This window comes from Cervus elaphus, chromosome 11 (genome assembly GCF_910594005.1).
Source record: "Cervus elaphus chromosome 11, mCerEla1.1, whole genome shotgun sequence".
Taxonomy (NCBI): domain Eukaryota; kingdom Metazoa; phylum Chordata; class Mammalia; order Artiodactyla; family Cervidae; genus Cervus; species Cervus elaphus.
In genome coordinates this window covers 35,268,425-35,288,704 of record NC_057825.1, presented here as the reverse complement: position 1 = coordinate 35,288,704, position 20,280 = coordinate 35,268,425, and the positions used below count along the sequence as shown (strand labels likewise).

General features: G+C 48.8%; 1 protein-coding gene across 1 annotated transcript in view; it reads left to right on the top strand.

Annotated features, from left to right (window-relative positions):
• The window catches only part of ALK (ALK receptor tyrosine kinase), a 725,373-nt gene that overhangs the window by 634,772 nt on the left and 70,321 nt on the right, over positions 1-20,280 (top strand). The window contains exons 10-11 of the mRNA XM_043917489.1: positions 9,585-9,679; positions 9,851-9,979. Coding sequence (XP_043773424.1) covers positions 9,585-9,679; positions 9,851-9,979 — 224 coding nt within the window. The remainder of the gene's footprint in view (positions 1-9,584; positions 9,680-9,850; positions 9,980-20,280) is intronic.

Below are 20,280 nucleotides of genomic sequence, written 5' to 3'. Positions count from 1 at the left end.
TTTGGACACCAGGCTGTGGGATACAGAGAGCCATTGGACACAGAGATAAAATGGAGGATGGGAAACCAGAGTGTGGGGACTGTTGGAGGCTCTTTCGAGGGACCAGATGTGAACTGCTCTGATCAGAGTGAAGCTTAGAGGAGGAGCTGGAGAAGGAGAGACCCCTTCTGCCACTGCCTACCAAATGGCACCTTCAACCAGGACAGGCTTGGGTCAGGCAGAAGAGTGGGAGAGTGTGGCTGAGATCCTAGCAATGCAGTGTGCAGCCAGGCATTGATACATACAAATCAAACGTTCTTTGCAACAGTGGGAGGATCTGGCCTTGTTTCTTTCTCAGAAAACATCCCAGATCATTGGAGCAAGGAGTAGATTAGCAATTCCAAGCTCTAAATCCTATTTCTAACACTGATTTACTGTGACATTTGAAAAAAGTTGTTGCTTTTGATTGCTAAATTTCCACAACCAAGAGTGCAGAGCAGTGAGATAGATCCGGCCTATGAGCCTGGTTTAAGAAGTAATCACTCAAAACAGCAGTAAGTGAACCGCTTTAGAATAACAGGATGTTCCGATCTGCTCAAGATTTTCTTGGTAACATCCACAGCTTGGTTTACAAGTCAACAGAGGCATATGTTTTTCATAACTTAGTGCCTCTGAAAACACAGCCATGTATTCTCAGTCCCTTCTCTCCCCAGGAACAAAGTCTGGAATTGAGGAGATACCTGAGCTGCTGATATTTGAAGCAAAGCAGCTAAACTTCTACCCTCACCCTACTCCTGAATGATTCTCCTATCCCCAGCTCTATCATTCTTTTCTAGGCACTCAGTTCTTCAAAGTCTTTCTTGATTCCTCTCACTGCCCAGATTTGATGTTTTCTCAGGTTGTGAAGGCTGTAGTTCTGTTGGGGGCAGAACCAGTAAGGACTTTAGAAATCCCATGGTCAGTGAATAATATGAATTAAAAACCTGTCCGTATTCCTTGAGATCAAGATCCATGTCTTTTGCACCACTATACTCCCAGCTCTAGACACAGTGCCTGACTCATAGGAGGTGCTCAAATAATCTTTGTTTGAAGGCAGAGGGGGAGACATATAATTTGTAATACTTCTCGAGGAGGTACAGATTTTTAATAGAAAATAATATAAACAAGGAACAATGAACTAGACTCTCCCATACTAAAGAAAGGCGTCCACTGTGAAAATACTATTCTCCAAGCTAGGCTTCAACAGTACATGAACCACGAACTTCCAGATGTTCAAGCTGGATTTAGAAAAGGCAGAGGAACCAGAGATAAATTGCCAACATTCGTTGGCATAGAAAAAGCAAGAGAATTTCAGAAAAAAACATCTACTTCTGCTTCATTGACTATGCCAAAGCCTTTGACTGTGTGGATCACAGCAAGCTGTGGAAAATTCTGAAAGCGATAGGAATACCAGACTACCTTACCTGCCTCCTGAGAAATCTTTATGCAGGTCAAGAAGCAGCAGTTAGAACCAGACATGGAACAATGGACTGGTTCCAAATTGGGCAAACAGTATGTCAAGGCTGTATATTGTCACCTTGCTTATTTAACTTACATGCAGACTACATCATGTGAAATGCCGGATTGGATGAAGCACAGGCTGGAATCAAGATTGCAGGGAGAAATATCAATAACCTCAGATATGCAGATGACACTGCCCTTATAGAAGAAAGTGAAAAGGAACTAAAGAGCCTCCTGATGAAAGTTAAGAGGAGAGTGAGAAAAAAAATGACCGAAAATTCAACATTCAAAAAACTAAGATCATGGCATCCAGTCCCATCACTTCATAGCAAATAGATGGGGAAACATTGGAAACAGTGACAGACTTTATTTCGGGGGACTCCAAAATCACTGCAGATGGTGACTAGCCATGAAATTAAAAGATGTTTGCTCCTTGAAAGAAAAGCTATGATCAACCTAGACAGCATATTAAAATGCAGAGACATTGCTTTACCGACAAAGATCTGTACAGTCAAAGCTCTGGTTTTTCCAGTAGTCATGTACAGATAGGAGAGTTGAACCATAAAGAAAGCTGAGCACCAAAGAATTAATGCTTTTGAACTTGGTGTTAAAGAAGACTCTTGAAAGTCCCTTGGACTGCAAGGAGATCCAACCAGTCCATCCTAGAGGAAATCAGTCCTGAATGTTCATTGGAAGGACTCATGCTGAAGCTGAAGCTCCAATCCTTTGGCCACCTGATGTGAAGAACTGACTCATTGGAAAAGACCCTGATGCTGGGAGGGATTGGGGGCAGGAGGAGAAGGGGATGACAGAGGATGAGATGGTTGGATGGCATCACTGACTCAATGGACATGAGTTTGAGTAAGCTCCGGGAGTTGGTGATGGACAGGGAGTCCTGGCATGCTGCAGTTCATGAGGTTGCAAAGAGTCGGACATGACTGAGCAGCTGAACTGATGAAAATACTCACATTATATACATTTAAAAAAAAACGAGATAGCACCTGAGAAGTTTCAGTGACTTCCCTGGGGTCCCAACAAGTATACAACCCATTCTTCATGTCACTCTACCTTTTGAAACTCAACCTCCCCAAGCAGAGAAGGCCACTTATTCACTCTCATGAAGATATTTGTGTCAGGTGAAGGGAGCCAGCGACCACCCTTCCCCTGGATCTCCTCTCCATGGCGGGGTGGGGGGGGGTGCGGGCTGCCACCATCTCTGGCACCATCATCTAAGGCCTCAAGCCACAGGCCACACAGAAGCAGGAGTGGAAGATGAGGTCTGTGTTGGAAATGCCTATGTGTCCTGAGAAAGGTGAAGCAGGTATCCCAGTATTTCTGAAATGAGAAGGTATGGGTGGTTTCCAGCTCTGGACGGCCCTCCAAGCCCCCAGTGGCTCCAAGGGGCTGGTTGTACTTCACCAGTAGTATGAAGGACCTATGTGCGTACTCAGTTGTTCAGTCATGTCTGACTCTTTGCCACCCCATGGACTGTAGTCTGCCAGGCTTCTCTGTATATGGGATTTTCTAGGCAAGAATACTGGAGTGGGTTGCCATTTCCTACTTCAGGGATCTTCCCAACCCAGGGATTGAACCTACATCTCCTTCACTGGGAGGCAGATTCTTGACCATTTCACCACCTGGGAAGCCCAGTATGGAGGACATGAGAGGATACATGAGATTAATGAATTTCAATGGTTCTGCAAGGGATGGCAAAAAAAAAGTGATCTGGGAAGCAAGAGGCCCGAATTCCCACCTTCCCTCAGCTACTGTATCCCTGTGTGACCTGGCAAGTCAGACGATGCTCCTGGAGGTCCCTGCCCGTCCTTCATAAGCTCTCTTCTTATGCTGGCATCCCAGAGATAATCTAGCCTCAGTAACTCAGAAGGGGACATCCAGCCCAAGAAGCTGGCTCTCTCTCAAGTGTACATGCTCTCTCTCTATCTCTCCCTCCCTCTCTCCCTGGGAAAATGCATTAATTCTCCTTCCTTGGGACACATGACACCCTCAAGCTCTGGGGCAGGTATTTTTGTGCATTTTGTGTATTTTGGCCCTCCCTCAATGGGCCAGGGCTCCAGGAAGCAAGATCTCCCTTTCAGCTTTCCTCCTGAAAGCCTGGGGCCCAGAGGGAACTCAATATATAGGATCCAAAATGAGAGAGTGAAAGAGCAAACTGGGAACCTGCTAGCGCAGGGTTTCTCCCCGCTCTGTGGTCTGGCAGAATATCCTTGTTCCTTTCTGATGGGTGACATGCCAGAGCAAATGTGGGAACCAGACTCGTAAGTGTCGGCCTCCAAAATGAGCAGAGACAGCCAGCACCTGGAAGGCTGGGACAGAGAACGTTGAAGAGCAAGCGATTCTCCACGCTTGTGTGGCTGGACTGAAAATTCATTTCCTCTCCTATTCCACCCCAAAGGGCTCCCTCACAGAAGCTAGATTCACTGTGAAAGAGCTCTGTGGCCCTTATTAGCCCTGGAATTACTCTGTATTGACTCTCCCCCGCCCCAACACTGTTCTTAGTTTCATTTTGCCCGGAGAGGAGAGCAAGTCAGGAGGTGGTAAATTAACTCTGTGAGTGGGACCTCGAGGGGAAGAGGGGTCTCCCAGTGATGACTCTGTCCTTGAATGTCCAGCCCTCCCCTACTCTCCTGTGCCAGAGCCAAAGATTCCTAGCATCAGGACAAAAGAACCCAGCCCTAGCCACACTGATCCCAGCCAGGGCTGATTCCAGGGCCCCAAGGCTGGCCATCAGCCCCTCCTCTTCCAGCGGTAACTGAAGTCAATTACACAGATAATAGGATGGGTGCAGAGGGCTTTGTCATCACATACATTATTCTAATAGAAATGCATACAGTGGCCCGAGCTTTGTGACAGTCCATTTTAGAAGACTTTTGCCGAGCAAATCAAGTGCACAGTGAGAAACCGGAGAAAGCATTTTTCCTCAGCAGCATCTCCCCTTCCTATCCTAAGCAGACAGAGCCCAGATGAGCCCCAGCTGCGGAGAGGGAGGTGGAGCGCTCTGCCTTCCAAGCACAGTAAGTGCTCTACCGAGGAATCCAAGACGCTGTGCCATCCATTAAACGCCTGTTACCCAGCCCGGCCATTCTTTCTAGTCTCCCTGCAAAGCCTCCCTATTCCCTCAGTCCGCATTCAGACACACACCTTTTTGTCAGCTACTTAGAATCATTAAGGGAACTTAATTAGGTTTCTCAGTCCCTCAGGCTGGCAGGGTGGCAAATAAGGCATTATATCCACTGTCCATTAACAGTCTGATGCCTGAGTGGGATTGTGCGTTTTCTGAGCTGTGCGTGAGTTGCCTGCGCATCACCCAGGCAGAGATCGGCCCCATGCGTCTGAGAGGCAACCAGTACCAAGGCCACCCCTCTAAACCTGGCCCTCTGCCCCAGCGGCCACCTCCCAGAAACCCCCAATCCCCAGGTCAGTTTTCAACAGGCCTCTCTGTAAAGCTGAGTAAGATGGAGTCAGGGGATGTGTTCTTTATGCACAGCCAGGCTCCAACTAAGATCTCTAGCCAAGCGTGTTTTAGCAACAAGCTCCAAACGCCACTGGCTGGAAAAAAATGGAAAAAGGCAGCATCACCCAGGCCATCAAAAGTGTCTTCTTTGGAGAAAGAGAAAGAGCTGAGCAGGTTTGAACCACGGAGGGGCAAGGAATGAGGTCCCCACTGCGGAGGACTGGACAGAGGGTCTCAACTGCCATGTTCTGAAACGGCACAGCTCGGTAAAGAAGCTGGACGAGCACCAGGGAGCTGGCTCTTCCTTCTCCCTGCCCAGGGTGCCTGTGGAGAGGTAGAGCAAGGCTCGGCCAGCCATGAGCTTCTGCTTCCTTTCCCCACAAAGAGCAAAGGCTTTGGGGCAGCAGAGTGACCTGTGCATGTGTTAGAACCACCCGGCCCCTGCCATCTGGGCAGTAATGTGGCGTGGACCTTGTTCACCTCAGACCCAGAGCAGGCTGCCTAGTATGTGCAAAACCCAAGACCCAAGATCTTGGCTGGCTCTGTAAAGTGATTTAGGGTCTGTACTTTGGGGGAGCTCAATAGTGAAGAGTAGTTAGACCAGAAAGACTCTGAGAGCCTTGAGGACTCCCACCATCTCCAGAAAGGAGAGCAAGCAGAGCCAGGAGTAAACTCTTCTTCACTTGTTGTTGTTCAATTACTAAGTTGTGTCCAATTCTTTGTGACCCCCTGGACTGCAGCAATCCAGGCTTCCCTGTCCTTCACTATTTCCCGGAGTTTGCTCAAACTAGTGTCCATTGAGTCAGTGATGCCATCCAACCATCTCATCCTCTGTTGTCCCCTTCTCCTCCTGCCTTCAATTTTTCCCGGCATCAGGGTCAGTCAGCTCTTCGCACCAGGTGGCCAAAGTATTGGAGCTTCAGCAGCAGTCCTTCCAATGAACAATCAGAGTTGATTTCCTTTAGGATTGACTGGTTTGATCTCCTTGCTGTCTGAGTGACTCTCAAGAGTCTTCTTCAGCAAAAACACACAATTCGATGCCATCCAAAGTAGAGAAGCCTGAATCTGGGTGGCCCTGATGGCCACCTGGTCTCTTGGCCAGTGCCCCCACCAGCAGGAAGCTCCCAGGGTCTTCCGTCCTGTCCTGCCCCATCACCAGCATCCTCAGACCCCTTTTCCAGACTGTCTTGCTTCACCCCTGCCCTCCTCTGCTTCCTAGCGTGGCCCACCTTTGTCCCACCTGTCCCTTCCCTGCAGTTTCTAGAGTCTGGAGCGTTGGGGAAGAACTGGCAGCATGGCCTCCTGGGTGGACAGAGGCAGCATCACATGTTTACATCTGATTCGGCATCTGATTGAGTCTTCTCTGATTGTTATGAGTGTTCCTGACTCAAAATATGTGCAATTCCCAGTGTCAATCAAACTCTTTTAAACAGCAGCTGCCACTGCCGTTGCCTTGCGGAACACTTTAGAAACTCTTCTATTTAGAAACCATTCGAGCACCAGCTTGCATCCTGCCATCCATGCTAAGAGGCCCAGGGGCTGGTTGAGAACTTTGCAGCTCTCAATTGCTCAGTCATAAGAAAGAAGGCAGGAGGGGGCAGGGAGAGCAGAGGGGCAGGAGAAGACGTGCATTTAGGGCAAGGGCTCAATTAGGGGTAACAGGGATTATGGCCCTCACCCCCACGCTCCGCAGGTACCGAATGTCACTTACTTGCTGGGGCACCCCAGGCCCTCCTGGCAGGTACTCCCATGATGCCGCTCGGCAGTGAAACCAGTGCCTGACCTGGCCCCTTGGCCTCTGGGGGTCAGACTAGGAGATGACGGCCAGAGTGGAAAATTGGAAAGGTGGACGGAGGACCCCTTCCCCACTGCTGTGCAGGAGCATCGGGCAGCTTGGCCTCCCTGCTCTTCCACCTGGGAGCAGGAGTCTTTCCGGTCATCCTCTCCAAGTAGACCTAAGTACCTGTTTTCCTGCTGCCTCGGAACTGTGTCTCCTTCATCTCTGAAACTGCAAGACCGCGCTATTAGAGCACTTGCTTGTCCCTTGAGAATCCTGGGTCTGGCTGTGTCTGAGGTTTACACAGGCTCCAGTCCAGAGTCCATCTATACACCATGTCCTCTGGGGAGATCCAGGGAAACCATAGCTCTGACCTCGCCAAGACTCTTGGAGAAACCCGATGCAGGTGTGTGAGACCTACGGGCCTCTCACTGTCTTGTCCTCCTTCCACACCCCTCACACTGGAGCTCGCGGGTCCCTCTCCCACTCTGACCCACCCCCCAGTCCAGCTCCTCTCCTGGAGACGCCCTCCCCTCACTGCTCTCCATCCCCATGTCCATGTCTTTGAGTCCTTTCCTTCCTTCAGAACCAACCTGAAGACTACCTCCTCTGTGATGTGCTTGCATCCCCCCAACCTGGTGGAATGCCTCCTTCCTCTGAGCTCTCAGAGCATCTTACCTGCACCTCTTGTGTGGCATTCACCTCCTTCTAACTGATTCTCCACCCTTGGTCTCTCCACTGGTCAAGAGGCAATTTGAAGGCAGCATTCCTATCTGATTTCTTTTAGAATCCCTTAGAGATCTAAAGTAGGATCCAGTGGATAGACATGAGAGGTGTATGTGAATGAAAATCCTTTCAGTAGATGCTTTTCAAGGTCATAATGAAAGATGCCTCTCAGGGGCAAGTGCCAGGTACCAACAGCTGACCAGACAGGTCAGGTGGGTTCATGTGTTGCCCACACCTCATGCACAGTCATCCAGCCCAGGTGTCCCAGAACAGGCTTTGGGGATCCTCCACTGGGCATGCATCTTTCCACACTCAGCCAACCACCAACCCTCTTCACATATCTGTCCTAATGGGGCTTGTGACCCCATCATGGGCAGTGTGGCCTGAGGGCACTGTAGGGTTGGCCATGAGTATAACAGACTCAGTCGTTTCTTCTCTTTAGAACTGACCAGATTGAGACCCTCTAGGTGTAACTTTCAAATGAGGACTGTTTGTGAGTGAGCAGATTTCACCTGACAGGTGAAGGCATAGATGGAGTTACTGTGCACAAATGCATATTTAGATAAAAGTTTGCCTTTGATTTCAAGTCTTTCTCCCACCAGAGACAGTAATTCTTCTCTGACCCCAGCGTCTAACCCTTCTGCGTGTGGAGCAGAGGTCATCTGCTCATGGGGACAATGGGGGCTTCTACCCCTGTGGCCATTCACTCACTGACTGACTACTCTGCTTTAAGTCTCTATAGATTTGCCTGTTTTAAATGTTTCATATAAATGGAAAAATGTATGTGAATAGGGTCATGAGGTCTTTAATTACTGTCTGGCTTCTTTAACTTAGTATAAAGTTTTTGAGATCCGTCTATTTTGTAGCCTTTAACTATGTGGATGTGCTCAGTCACTCCAGTCGAGTCCAACTCTTTGAGATTCCATGTACTGTAACCCACCAGGCTCTTCTGCCCATGGATTTCTCCAGGCAAGAATACCGGAGTGAGTTGCCATGCCCTCTTCCAGGGGATCTTCCTGACTCAGGGATTGAACCCTTGTCTTCTGCATCTCCTGCATTGCAGGCAGATTCTCTACAACGGAGCCACCGAGGAAGCCCCACCTAGAACTACACCCATTCCTTTTTATCAGGGATAGTATTCCACGGTATGTGGTTCATCCAGTCACCAACTGATGGACACTAGTTGTCTCTCTTGATATTTTAACATCCACACCAGAGGCTGTGCATGTTTCTGCAGGTCCTCTAGGACTGACTTTCTGAAAGGTGGGAGAGTTTTTAAGTTCTGAGGAAATTCAGTTTACAGCAGGTCAGGCCTGGTTGACTGAAGTCTTCCAGAGGCATGACTTCCCAGGAAATAAATGAATGAAAGATATTTTCCATTTACCAGACTCTAAAGCCTCCCCTGGCCACAGTCCCAGGATCTGACCCTCCGAGGCTGTGAAAGAGATGGAAAGAAGCAGTATCTCATGGGTTTACTGTTAACACTTCTAGTCCACTCTTACAAACTTCTAGTCCACTACTGCTTACAAACACCCCCAAAGATCATAGTCAAATCACTTAATATTTAGCAATCAGTCAGGCACTGCACAGACCAACCCCAGTCATCTCTGATAGTGAACAAGCCCCAGGTTTCTCGAGACCCCACTCTGTGTGAGGAGTTAACCCTTCAGTTGCTGGATAATGAGGAATCCAGGGGAGGCAGGAGCAGATCAGGCTACCTGAGGTAATCAACAAATGCAGGACACATGGGGGACAGATGCCCTTCTCAGTGGGCACAGAAGCATCTCAGTAGCTTAATAATGGCTTCAGCTCTGCCTGTGAGTACCAAAAGATATGGAGCCCAGCCCTTCTGTCCACCCTGTCCACACAGAAAACACAAACAGTCTCCGCAGACTCTCGGGGAGTTCTGGTCTCAGGCCCCAAAGCCCACATTTCATTAACCTGCAGAGCAGTCCCTCAGAGAAGGAAGTGCTCTGTGCTGGAAAAGTAGGGAGATGCTGACAGCTCCCCCTCACCACCTCCCTGGGATTAGGTGAGCTGGGTCTTCACAATTAGATTGGGCAGGATGTTGAATCCTAAGATGCGACACACCCCCGTCATCCCTCACACATTTTCTTGACATACATACAGGTTCTGGCTACAGATTGTTGCGTGGTGGGGACAAGGATCCAGAGCCACGGTGGCCTTTGACAATATCTCCGTCAGCCTGGACTGCTACCTCACCAGTGAGTGCTCCCTGTCCCTTGCACTTGTCCCCCAGCCCAGACTATCCCAGCCTCACTGTCCCTCCTCAACCCAAGCCCTGGTCTCTCCCACCTTCCCTGGGGCATACTCCTCCCTGTCCCTTAAACCAAACCTCCCTTAACTCAGCCCGTGGGCTCTTCTCTACTCTATAGTCAGCGGGGAGGACAAGATGCCACAGAACACAGCACCCAAGTCAAGAAATCTGTTTGAGAGAAACCTGAACAATGAGCTGAAACCCTGGGTGAACCCATCGAAAGAAACCCCCATCTTTGACCCTACAGGTAAGAGTTCAACTCACATATCTGAGTGAAGTAATTTTTTGTGGCAAAAAGTAGAAAAAATATATATGCTGTGATTGGGGTGGGGAGCTGTGTTTAAAGAATAAAATGGTCAACCTTTAGGAAGAACATCACCTACACCCTGGTTAGTGAGCTTCAAGAAGAAGCTGTCTCTCTGGGAAAATAGAGCTTCTGGGATTTGTGCAAAGGAGCAACTGTCCTCCATGCCAGGGAAATACCCAGGCTCCAACACAAAAGGGAGAAGCAAGCTGGTATCCTTTTCTCAACTCAGTCCTTCGAAACCACTCCACACTTACTGAATAAAGCAAACCTTCCATTGATTTCTCCTCATAAAGAGGGCTGGACCCAAGGTCAAGGATATCTGTTGCACAAAGGCAGACTAGCTCGTCAATGGTGAAACCCCCAAAGCTTCAGGTTCAATGAATTTCCCCAAAGCTCAGCTCCCCTTTGAAGCTGTTCAATTCAGCCTCCCATGGGCTGGAAGACCTCTTGTGGGCCCTTGCTGCTTCAAACACAGGGGTCTTCAGCATCTGACCCTAAACCATGGATGTGACTTCTCAGCTGTTCTGTACCAGGAGGAAGTCTCTTGGAATGAGTCTCCAAACCCAGTACGAGGTTGGTCGGTGATTATTAGATCTGTGAGCCCAGCCCCAGAGAAGTTGATGCAGGCCACCCAGCCCAACACTAGCAGGTCGAGGGGATCACCCAGGGTAGGGCTGTTACATGGAGGTGTGAGGCTCCATCCAGCATGAGTAACTCGAAGAGACAGGGGTACAGCCACAGTCCACCCATCCTCTTTTTCCTGTAAAAGGTAATACTATATTAAGATAGCAAGAGATAAATGATAGTCTCTAATTTCTACTTTTAATGTGAAATCTTTGTTGAGTGCAAAGTACAGAAAAAGAAAGTAAAGGTTATTTCTTTTCACTAAATTCATTGACCCTCAACTTATTAAACAAATATTAGCTTTGCTATGTCTTTGAAGAAAGAAACCCTTTCATTTCCTCCCCCTAAAATGCTGTCCCAGGATTAACTCTCATCCCTTTCAGGTCCCACCAGATCTAATCCAGCCACCAAACCAGAGGAAAGAGTTTATTGCTTTTCCCATCACCTTCCCCCTTTCCTCCCTTCACCTGAGCTAGAACCTCAAAAAATCTTGTCTTTTTTTCATGCAACAGGGAACCTGGTCTCCTAAACCATAATCTCTACTTCCCCCTCTGCCCTCTGGTTTGCAAAAAACATCTAACATGATGGGGGCAGCTTTCTATTAATCGTTCAACACCCTCCCCACCCCCCATCCCAGTGACTCACCTCCATAGCCTTTGGTTAACCACTGCCTCCCTGCGATAAATATAGGACATATCCAGCGAACACAACTGCAAGCCCCACTTCTCATCACCACCAGCCCTGATTACATAGCAGGGGCTCCAGAAACACTTATCGATTGACTGTGGGCGATTGATGCTTGAGCACAGTCCTCCAAAGTCTGCAGCGGCTTCCTCGCAGTCATCCACCCTGCCTGACTCCCAGGTTTATTACCATGTAACTCCCACTGGCCCTAAAAGGCTGATCAATAAGGGTCTGCCCAGTGGCCACTCAGACTAATGAAATCTCACAGTGGCTCGAAAGTGGCAGTGCCCCACCACCACCTCCAAATAAAATTAGGAGAAAGTGGATGCCTGAGAGGGTGGAGATGCCCAGGGCTGGGACACAGCCTTCCTCGGCTGCCTGACCCCAGCCTCAGGGCAGGAGTGTCAACAAGTGTCTGTGGGTCAGTGTTCTATCTCTAGACCCCTTCCAGAGTGACCCCAACTCAAAAGGAAGAGGATGCTGAGGCAAACACGTTCCCAAGCAGCCTTAGTACCCTCCTCAGGCAGGTTTTAGAGAACCGAACAGAGCCTATACTTCCCCAGGAGCCCACATCAGGGAGTAGTTCAGGTGAGTGAGGAGCTGAGGTGGGCTCCTGACACCTCTTCCCAGCTGTGTTCCTGTAGCAGGAGGCATCTCCCCATCTGATGGGCCTGCCAGGGTGAGGGTGTCTGTCTTCATCTGGAGGATTAATGAGGGGAGAGGGAGCAGGGCCTCCTTTTCCCACCTTCTGCACGACAAGGTCCACTGAGCCCTTTGGAGTGGAACTTAGCCAGGACCCAGCTTCATGGTCAGGGAGAACAGGCCACCCCCTGGGTTCATGCACAGGCCCACCCTCTTGGCTTTCATCTAACACCCTCACCACAGTTCTCCTCTGTGGGGAGTCCAGACCCAGGTCAGGAGCTCAGAGAGCTCACAGTCTAGAAGAGAAGAGCACAAGGGGACAAATGCTGGGAAGATTTGTGGAGCTCAAGGTGCCCACAGCAAGAGAAGTGGTGACGGGAGAGGGACCTGGAGGGGGAAGTACAGGCGGCTCCTTGAGAGGCCAAGGTCAGGACCACAGCCACTCAGTGATAATCACCCAGCAAACATTTGCCTGGCACCTCCCATGGCCCTGGGGCTGTGCAGCTCCAACAGCGAAGAGGGGAACCAGTTCTGGAACTTCCGGTCCCTGGAGAGAGGGCAGCCAGTGAACCCACAAGTCACGGTCTGCAACGTGAAGCTTGTCAATTGAAAAAAATGCACAATGTTTTATTTGGAGCAACATGAGGACTGTAGCCTGGGAGACAGCATTTCAGATAGCTCTGAGGAGCTATGCTGAAGAGGCAGAGGGAAAGGTCAATGTATATGTGATTTTGGTGAAAGGGGATACATGCAATTGGGCACACATTTTTGTAGAAGGTCACTGCTAGGCTTGTGAAGGTTACTGGTAGTCACAAGGAGTAGATGTCACCATGAAAGATTTTAGTGCTTTTTTTAGATGTGATGAAATGCAAGAATTGGGCTCATAAAATCTTCTCCTGAAAATACCTAACTATCTGATGGCTTGTCCTGCCACTTTTTCCAGAGCACAGAGTGTCTCATTCTTGATCTCCACCCTGAACTCCTTTCAGGGACTGTTAAAGGTCAGCAGTTGCAGCAACTAGTGATGTGATCCTTGTAGAGGTACATGGCAAGTGCCAATTTATAGATGACAAGCTTAACCTAACTCAGAGTTTCTACCCAGGGAGGGACTCTGGAGAGAAAGTAGGGGCTGAGGCTGGAGAGAAAGGAAAGGAAAGAATGATCAGTGAGTGTGCTTGCCCCTGGGCTGGGGGAGCTCTCGTACACTGACTCCTCTAGCCCTCACTCTGGCCCAGGGCCCGCTGCTGCTGTTAGCACTGCAGGGATAAGGGAGGTGATGGGGAGGAACATAAACGTTCCACACAGCTGGTGGGAAAATGAGCCAGGATGTGGCCCTGAAGTCTGCATCCTTCAGCCAACTGAACTACTTCAGGTATCCAATTCCCTCTCAGAGATCAATGCTCTACATGGAAAAGAGCTGGGAGAGCGTCCCAGACAAGAGGCCCTCTTTGATCAGTAAACAAAGCAGCTCCCAGCCATCCCTGTAAAGGACAGAGGAGGCTGGATAATAAGATTTTCTCCCCAAAGTTCAGCGCTGTCAGTTTCTGCTCGACTGGAACAGAGGTGGCTGGTGGCATTTCAACTCTCCTTCTGGCAGGCATTAGAGCAGCTCCTGGAAACGCAAAGGCCAGTCGGGTCTTCCAAAAACCATCACTCACAAAGCTCCCGAATTTCTAAACACTCCTCACATCCCCCAAGCCAGCCCTTCCCTCTGTCGAGGGCCTGACCCTTTGGGTCTGGGGGTTTCCTCTCCCCTAGCCCATGGGGCAGAGCTGAGCCACTGGAGCATCCGGGCAGGAAAGAGCCTGTCCAGGTGCTTCACAGAACCTTCTCGGAAGCTTCTGAGTCACTTCAGCTAATCAGATGAAGAAACTTGGAGATAAAATGGGGCAAGTATTAAGGCTGGGAAATTACATTTATCAGATTTGCACATACAATTACACTATCCAAATGGTTGGGATAATGCGATCATGGGTGCAGAGCTCTTCTCTCCCTCTCCCTCTCTCTGCCTGCTCCCCACCCAGCAGTAATGAACATTAGGGGTGAGGAGGTGCAGGCAGGCTCTGTCACCTTCTCTCTCTCTCTAAAAGCCCAGGTAAGGACAGGCAGGATCCCCACCCGGCCCCCACCCCAGGTCTGAGGACCCTGCCTCAGCTTTCTAATCTCTCTCATCTTCTCCTGTGAGCTTACATGTTGTGTCAGAGGCAGGATGGAATCATCTCAGTTTAAATGAGAACCAGCCCAACCCACAAGTATTCATAACTTGCAGAATCCTGGCTTCAAGCCAAAGTCTTGCCTCTGAGTTGGCTGGTGACAGTTGGTTTACTGTTTTCTGAGTACACATCTCTTGCCAAAGGTGGTGGGGGGAGGGATGGCAATTTAAAAAGAGTGGAAAAGACCACTGGCCCAGGAGTCAGAACCCCCAGCTGGCCTCCACTTGCTGGCCTCCACTGTGCTCTTGGGGCAGGGCTCACCTCTCCTTGGCCTTCCGTCCCCTCATCTGATGGCTGATGCCTGTCAGCAAAGCCCCAAGTAACAGCTGGTGTTTGCGGGGCCAACACAAACACAAAGGCTAAAAAGCTGCTGCATTTCAAAGTCAAGGTTAAAGTAGACTGTCTCCAGGCCCCTTGTCATCCCCAGCTCTGTGGTTCTATGGGCTGAAGGGACAGAGTATATAAGTGAACCAGAGCTCACTAACCCATGGCACTGCTAACGTGCCCAGAAGTGAGGGTGACAGACTGTCCACACACACGCTCCTATGACTCAAGAACAGATGCCAATTCCAATGAGAAAGTTTTATGTGTTTCACATAAATTGATTGGGTCTATTTCTGCTAAACGCATTATCCATTCGCCACAGAACAACTATTAGAGTTAATAGAATTTGTAGCTAGAGCCATTATGCTCCAAGCAAGCCCTTCTGGGGATGACAGCATTATTGGAAGGCAGGCTTCACAGGGCCCGCCTCCCTCACTCAGAACTGTCTTCTTACTCACCTGGGGGTCTTTGTTTCCATCAGAGCCTTCCACACCCCAGCCCTGCAGGCCCAGTAAAGAACAGGTATCTAATCCGGTTCCAGAAAATCCCGTTGTCTTGTCACCTGTGGACCCTGCCGACAACCTCGTGCCAACCTGAAGGCAGAGACGGAGCTGGGACCCCTGTGTTAACTGCAGCTCTTTACCGTGTGCCAGTTTTGAAGGCAGGAGGCCCCCAGAGACCTGGGAGGGAGGCAACAAGTAAGGGTAGAAGCCCACTCACTCCAGGGGGACCCCGGATTAGATTCCTGGCCTCATTGCATCATTAATGGAAAATAACCAGTGACCATCTAGGAGTGCACGAACGTAGAAGTGAGCGGGTCAGCTGTCGGGGACCTAGATCCAGCCCAGGGTTTCTCCAGGTGTGTTCTCATGTTATCTGTTTCATTCACCTGGCAGGGTAAGAGGGGACCTACGAGTGCTCCTGGTTAAAATGCAGATTCCTGGGCCCGGCAGATCTGTAAAATCACCATGTCTGAGGATGAGAGGGCAAACTCTGCCTTTTTAACAAACTCAGAAGGAAATCCTGGTTTAAAGCAGAGTTTAGGAGCCCCAGACCACAGCCTGGCATCCTCGATACAGATGGGCGTGGACCTGGAGACGGAGAGGAGGTGGGCTCAGAGCCACACAGCCCGCTCTGAGGGTTTAGTTCTCAGACAGCAAAGGCCTTGTCTCCTGTGTCTCCTCTTCACACAGAAATAATAACCACGATCTCTGAGCACCACCGGGTGCAGGAAGTACGTAGGACTCTTTCATATACATTATCTCATTTGCTTGTATGATAATATTATCCCCCACTGACAGTTGAGGAGCATGATGTCCACAAAGAAGGAGTAACTTGCCCTAAGTTATACCAGCTGTGTGAAAGGCTAAAGAATGTTTCTTTAAAACACATGAAAAATAAAGTTTCCTAAGCCAGATAACATTCAGAAGGGCAAAGTTTCCTTAAAGAAACCTTAAAAAGAATCCCACTGTTGAGTGGGTTTTCTGGAGGAATCTCTCTTCTCTGAAACACCCTGAACTGAAAATGTCAGTTTTTGTTTAAACAGAACGTAGAGGTATCTTCACTAACATTCAAAACAGTGCAGCAGGCGTACAAGGCACTCCCGCACGTGTAAGATAGCTGATCATTGCAGCTAATTGGCATCTTTCCGTGCACCCCGGCCTTCATGGGTGCACATGAAAGGCACTTCTATCGGCACTCATTCAGTTGGGGGGAACACCTCTTTAAGAGTTGGGCAGATTCTGTAGACATAATCCTTGGAACCCTTCGGTCACTGGCCGTCTCCCTGCTCAGCTGGCCTGCTGTTAAACCATGTGCTGTGAGTTCTCTCGTTCACTAATTTTAGATTATCACCTATTTATAGCCAGCGTGCTGTGATGACGCAGGAAGCACAAGCCCTAACAAGACCCATGGGTCCCAGTCACTGCAGCAGCTTCGGCGCCCTTCCTGTTAGGCTGTCATGCTTCATTTGGGCACAGGCTCCCTTCCCCGGGAGCCAGCATGGCCATGCTCCGGGGAGGCAGGTGGCGTGGAACTGACTCGGGACTCATGATCCCTGCTACTCAAGTCCCTCTCAGAGCAGTCAGCATCCCCAGGAGGTGGCTGACACCAAGGCCCAGGAGCTGCTTGGTGGCTGAGGGAGAGGCAGCACTTCCGCAGGGACCTGGTGATGGTGGAGGGAGGCACTAAAGCCTGGATGAGAGGCTGAGCTCCCTCCCTGGGCAGCAGAGTCTCATGGGTTTGCAAGTGCCCCCTTTCCTCTGCACACCTGTGTTTCCAGCTACTAAGAACACTTGGGATCACTTATATGATCCTTACAGCCTCTCCCCTCACCCAGTCCCCCAGGATAGATATCACCATTCGGGTCCCAACTCTACCACTTACTCAAAACCATTTCCTTCTCCTTCCTGTGCCTTTGTTTCCTCACATTAAAAAATGGAGCTTATGTTCTTCAGGTTTCCATCGCACAGGTCTGATGAAAGGTTCACATGAGTGAATCGGTGTCAAGGGCTTAGAGAGGCGCTTGGCCCAAAGTGCACTGCATGAGCCGTGCATTCTAAATGAGCCATGCCCATTCGAAAACTCAGGAGACATAATCAGAAGGGTTATGCCGCCTGCCCTAGCAGTCAACTGCAGAGCCAGGGTTCCCACTAAGTCAGCTCGCCCCAAAGTTGTCAGCTTCCATGCCCATGAGGAACAATCCCAAACACCACCCAGCTGCTGACCATGGTCAGGGAGATGCTCCTGCTACGTCCAGATTGGCTTTATCCATCTTCTTTCCACTCAGAGATGCAACTGAGTGTTCAACAGAGAAGACATCATTGCTTTCTAATGTGTTCACAGAGCCCTGAATCTCAGTCCCAGGAAAAAAAACAAAAGTCACACGAAGCCGAGTTTAATTTAACAAGTCTGTATTGGTGCCTGCTCTGTATCAAGCCCTGTGCTAGATGCCTCGGGGCCTGCAGCTGGGAACAATCCAAAGTGCCCCTCATGGAAAATACAGCACCCAGAGCTGGGCCCACATAAACCTGACAGGAAGCCAGTGCTACCCCAACACAGGGATCCCTTTCCAGCATCCCTTTCTGAGCACAGCTAATAATCAGACTTGTCCCCCAAGCCCCGGCTCTGACTTCACCCTGCCCTGTGGTGCAAAGGTCTCTATCCAAGATTGGAGCATTGCCAATTATGCTGAACTGAGCATCATTTTTAAAGAGAAATCCAGTGTCCGTTGAGAAAGCAACGAATCAGTAGTGGACTTCATAACTTCCCGATAACCTTCCGACCCTGGGCCCCACTGGAAAAATAGTGCAGCAGCATCCAGCTCTGACAGACTCAACAACGCCTCGGGAACCTCCAGGCCAATGTGATGTGCTGGTTGGCATTATAGCAAAGCTGCAGACAAAATGCCTTCACACCATGCCACGGCCCTTTTAGCAACAGAGAGGACCCATTGCCTTTCCCTCTCTTCTTGGCTGGCCTGAGAAAACATGTTGTTTTTTCCCATTTGTTTCAGTGAAAGGTTACATAAATGGTAGACAATAAATGATTCGGGAACTCCGATCCCAGCACGCCTTAGTATCGTTTAGCTCCAAGACCAGCAGGATGCAAAGGCCCCTCCATCAGTGCAGGTGCATTAAGCACTTGTTATTTGGGAAGTCCACTTTTAATTATCATCCTTCCCTCAGACTTGCTGGTTCTGCCTGCAAAACAACCCCACGTCCCCTCAGAGCCTATTCAGCTCTTTGCTTTTCGCAGCAAAGCTTCAGTGATCCTAGACAGAAAGACTTTTTTTTAAATTTGCTTGGGCACAGAACTGGACAGAGAAACTATGATAAGAATGATGGCTGAAATGCTAATGCTAGGTCCCAAAAGTCAGCTCCTTTTTGCCTGCCCCTACGTTGCCAAGAAGTGGGATCACCTTAGCCATCACTGATTCAGAGAAGAGAGAGGGGGCACAGAGAAGAACTCAGCCCAGCCAGTGTCCTCCAATCTGGGTGCTCACAGAAAAGGTGAGGCCAAAGAAAGCACTGGCTTCTAAGGAGGAATTTGAGTTATGCAGATAGTTATCTATTGCTCTGTAACAAATTACCATAGACATAGTGGCTTAAAACAACACATATTTATTATATCAGTTTCTGGGGGTCAAGAAACAAGGTACAGTCTAGCTGGGTCCTCTGCTTCATAGTTTCTCATAAAGTTCCATAAGGTGTTCACCAGGGCTGGGTCTCATCTGAAACCTCAACTAGAGAAAGAATTACTCCCAAGTTGATGTGGTTGTTAGTAGTTCCTGGAGAAGCTGTTGATGAGAGAGAGAAAGAGAGACAGAGAGAGAGACAGGGAGTCTGCCAGCAAGATGGAAGTTACGATCTTATGTCACATGGTCATGGAAATAATATCCCATCACCTTTGCCATATTCTTTTGGTTAGAAGCAACTCAGAAGTCTTGCCTGTACTCAAAGGGAGGGGATTATGCAAGGCTGTGGCCACCAGGAGGTAGAGACCATTTGGGCCCCCTAACAACCTACCTGCAGTGGCTTTTGTATGCGGGAGAGCAACCAGTCACCAGGAAGCTCTGAGAGTTCATTGTGGAGTCTGATGGACCAAAATCTTAGCAGCAATCTTAAGCCTCTCTGTTCAATATTCCATAGACACTCAAATATCACAAAGTACCTACTGAGTGTCAGTCCATAGCCAGATGGAAAATGAATCAGAAAGAATCTTAGAGACCGTGGTTCCAGCTAGGGGACTTCAGGAGAGTCAAATATTATCAGCCCCAGTGTTTTCTTTATCCCTAAAGTAGGGATAATAATTACCTGCCACGGTTCTTTCTCAGAGCTGGCTATTGTGGTGAGCAAATGAGATCATTTGCTTTGAAAGGTATAAAAGAATATACTAATATAAAGTGTGTGATATTATTATTAACATTATCAAACTACATTACAGAAAAGATTGGGCCAATTCATTTCTCCTTCATAGACTGCCTTCTATACATTTTCAGTTCATTTATAATCCTCCTCCTCCACCTGTGAGCTGTGCAGTCTTTTCTTTATACATATGTGTTCTAGGCATATTTTTCCTTATTTTTTTTTTTGCAAAACTTTCAAGCACATTCTAATTTTTGACCTCTTAAAACCAACCATGTTAAGGGAAAAGGGGGACAGCTTTTGCATGTTGGATCCTTTTGTTCAATCAGTTCCTCCAACCCATTAGATCATCAATTTGTAGATGAAATCCTCACACTCAACTTGGGGGAAACATGTAACTTGAATGAGGACATAGAAGAATGCCTCCAGAAGACCCACTCCTTAATACAAATTGAAAGAGGGTCTCTAGTCTTTCAAAGCCTGTCAGAATCTCAGAAATAATGGGGACTCCAGAACTTTCTCCAGGACAGCTTTCTAAACCAATCCAGGCGTTTGGGTCTGAAAGGCCTGATTTGGTTTTTATAGTGAATAGTGACTTCGTAATAATGTAATAACATATTTTATTCATTTAATTTTTATTTATTATTAAGTGACTGACAGAATAATCCAATTCTGGGATTAAGGTTCATAAATAAGGAAAATAAGGCACAGCTTGGGCTTGTCCAGCAACACAACTGAAAGTCAGAAGAGCTCCCTGAAAAAGAGAAGCACTTCTTTTCCTTCACCCAGATTTCTGACTTGGATCCTAATAACTAGTCCACTCAGTCTATCAGCCAATCAGCTCCATCAACCATGGGGCCAGGGGTGTGTTCATACTGCTAAAGAGCAG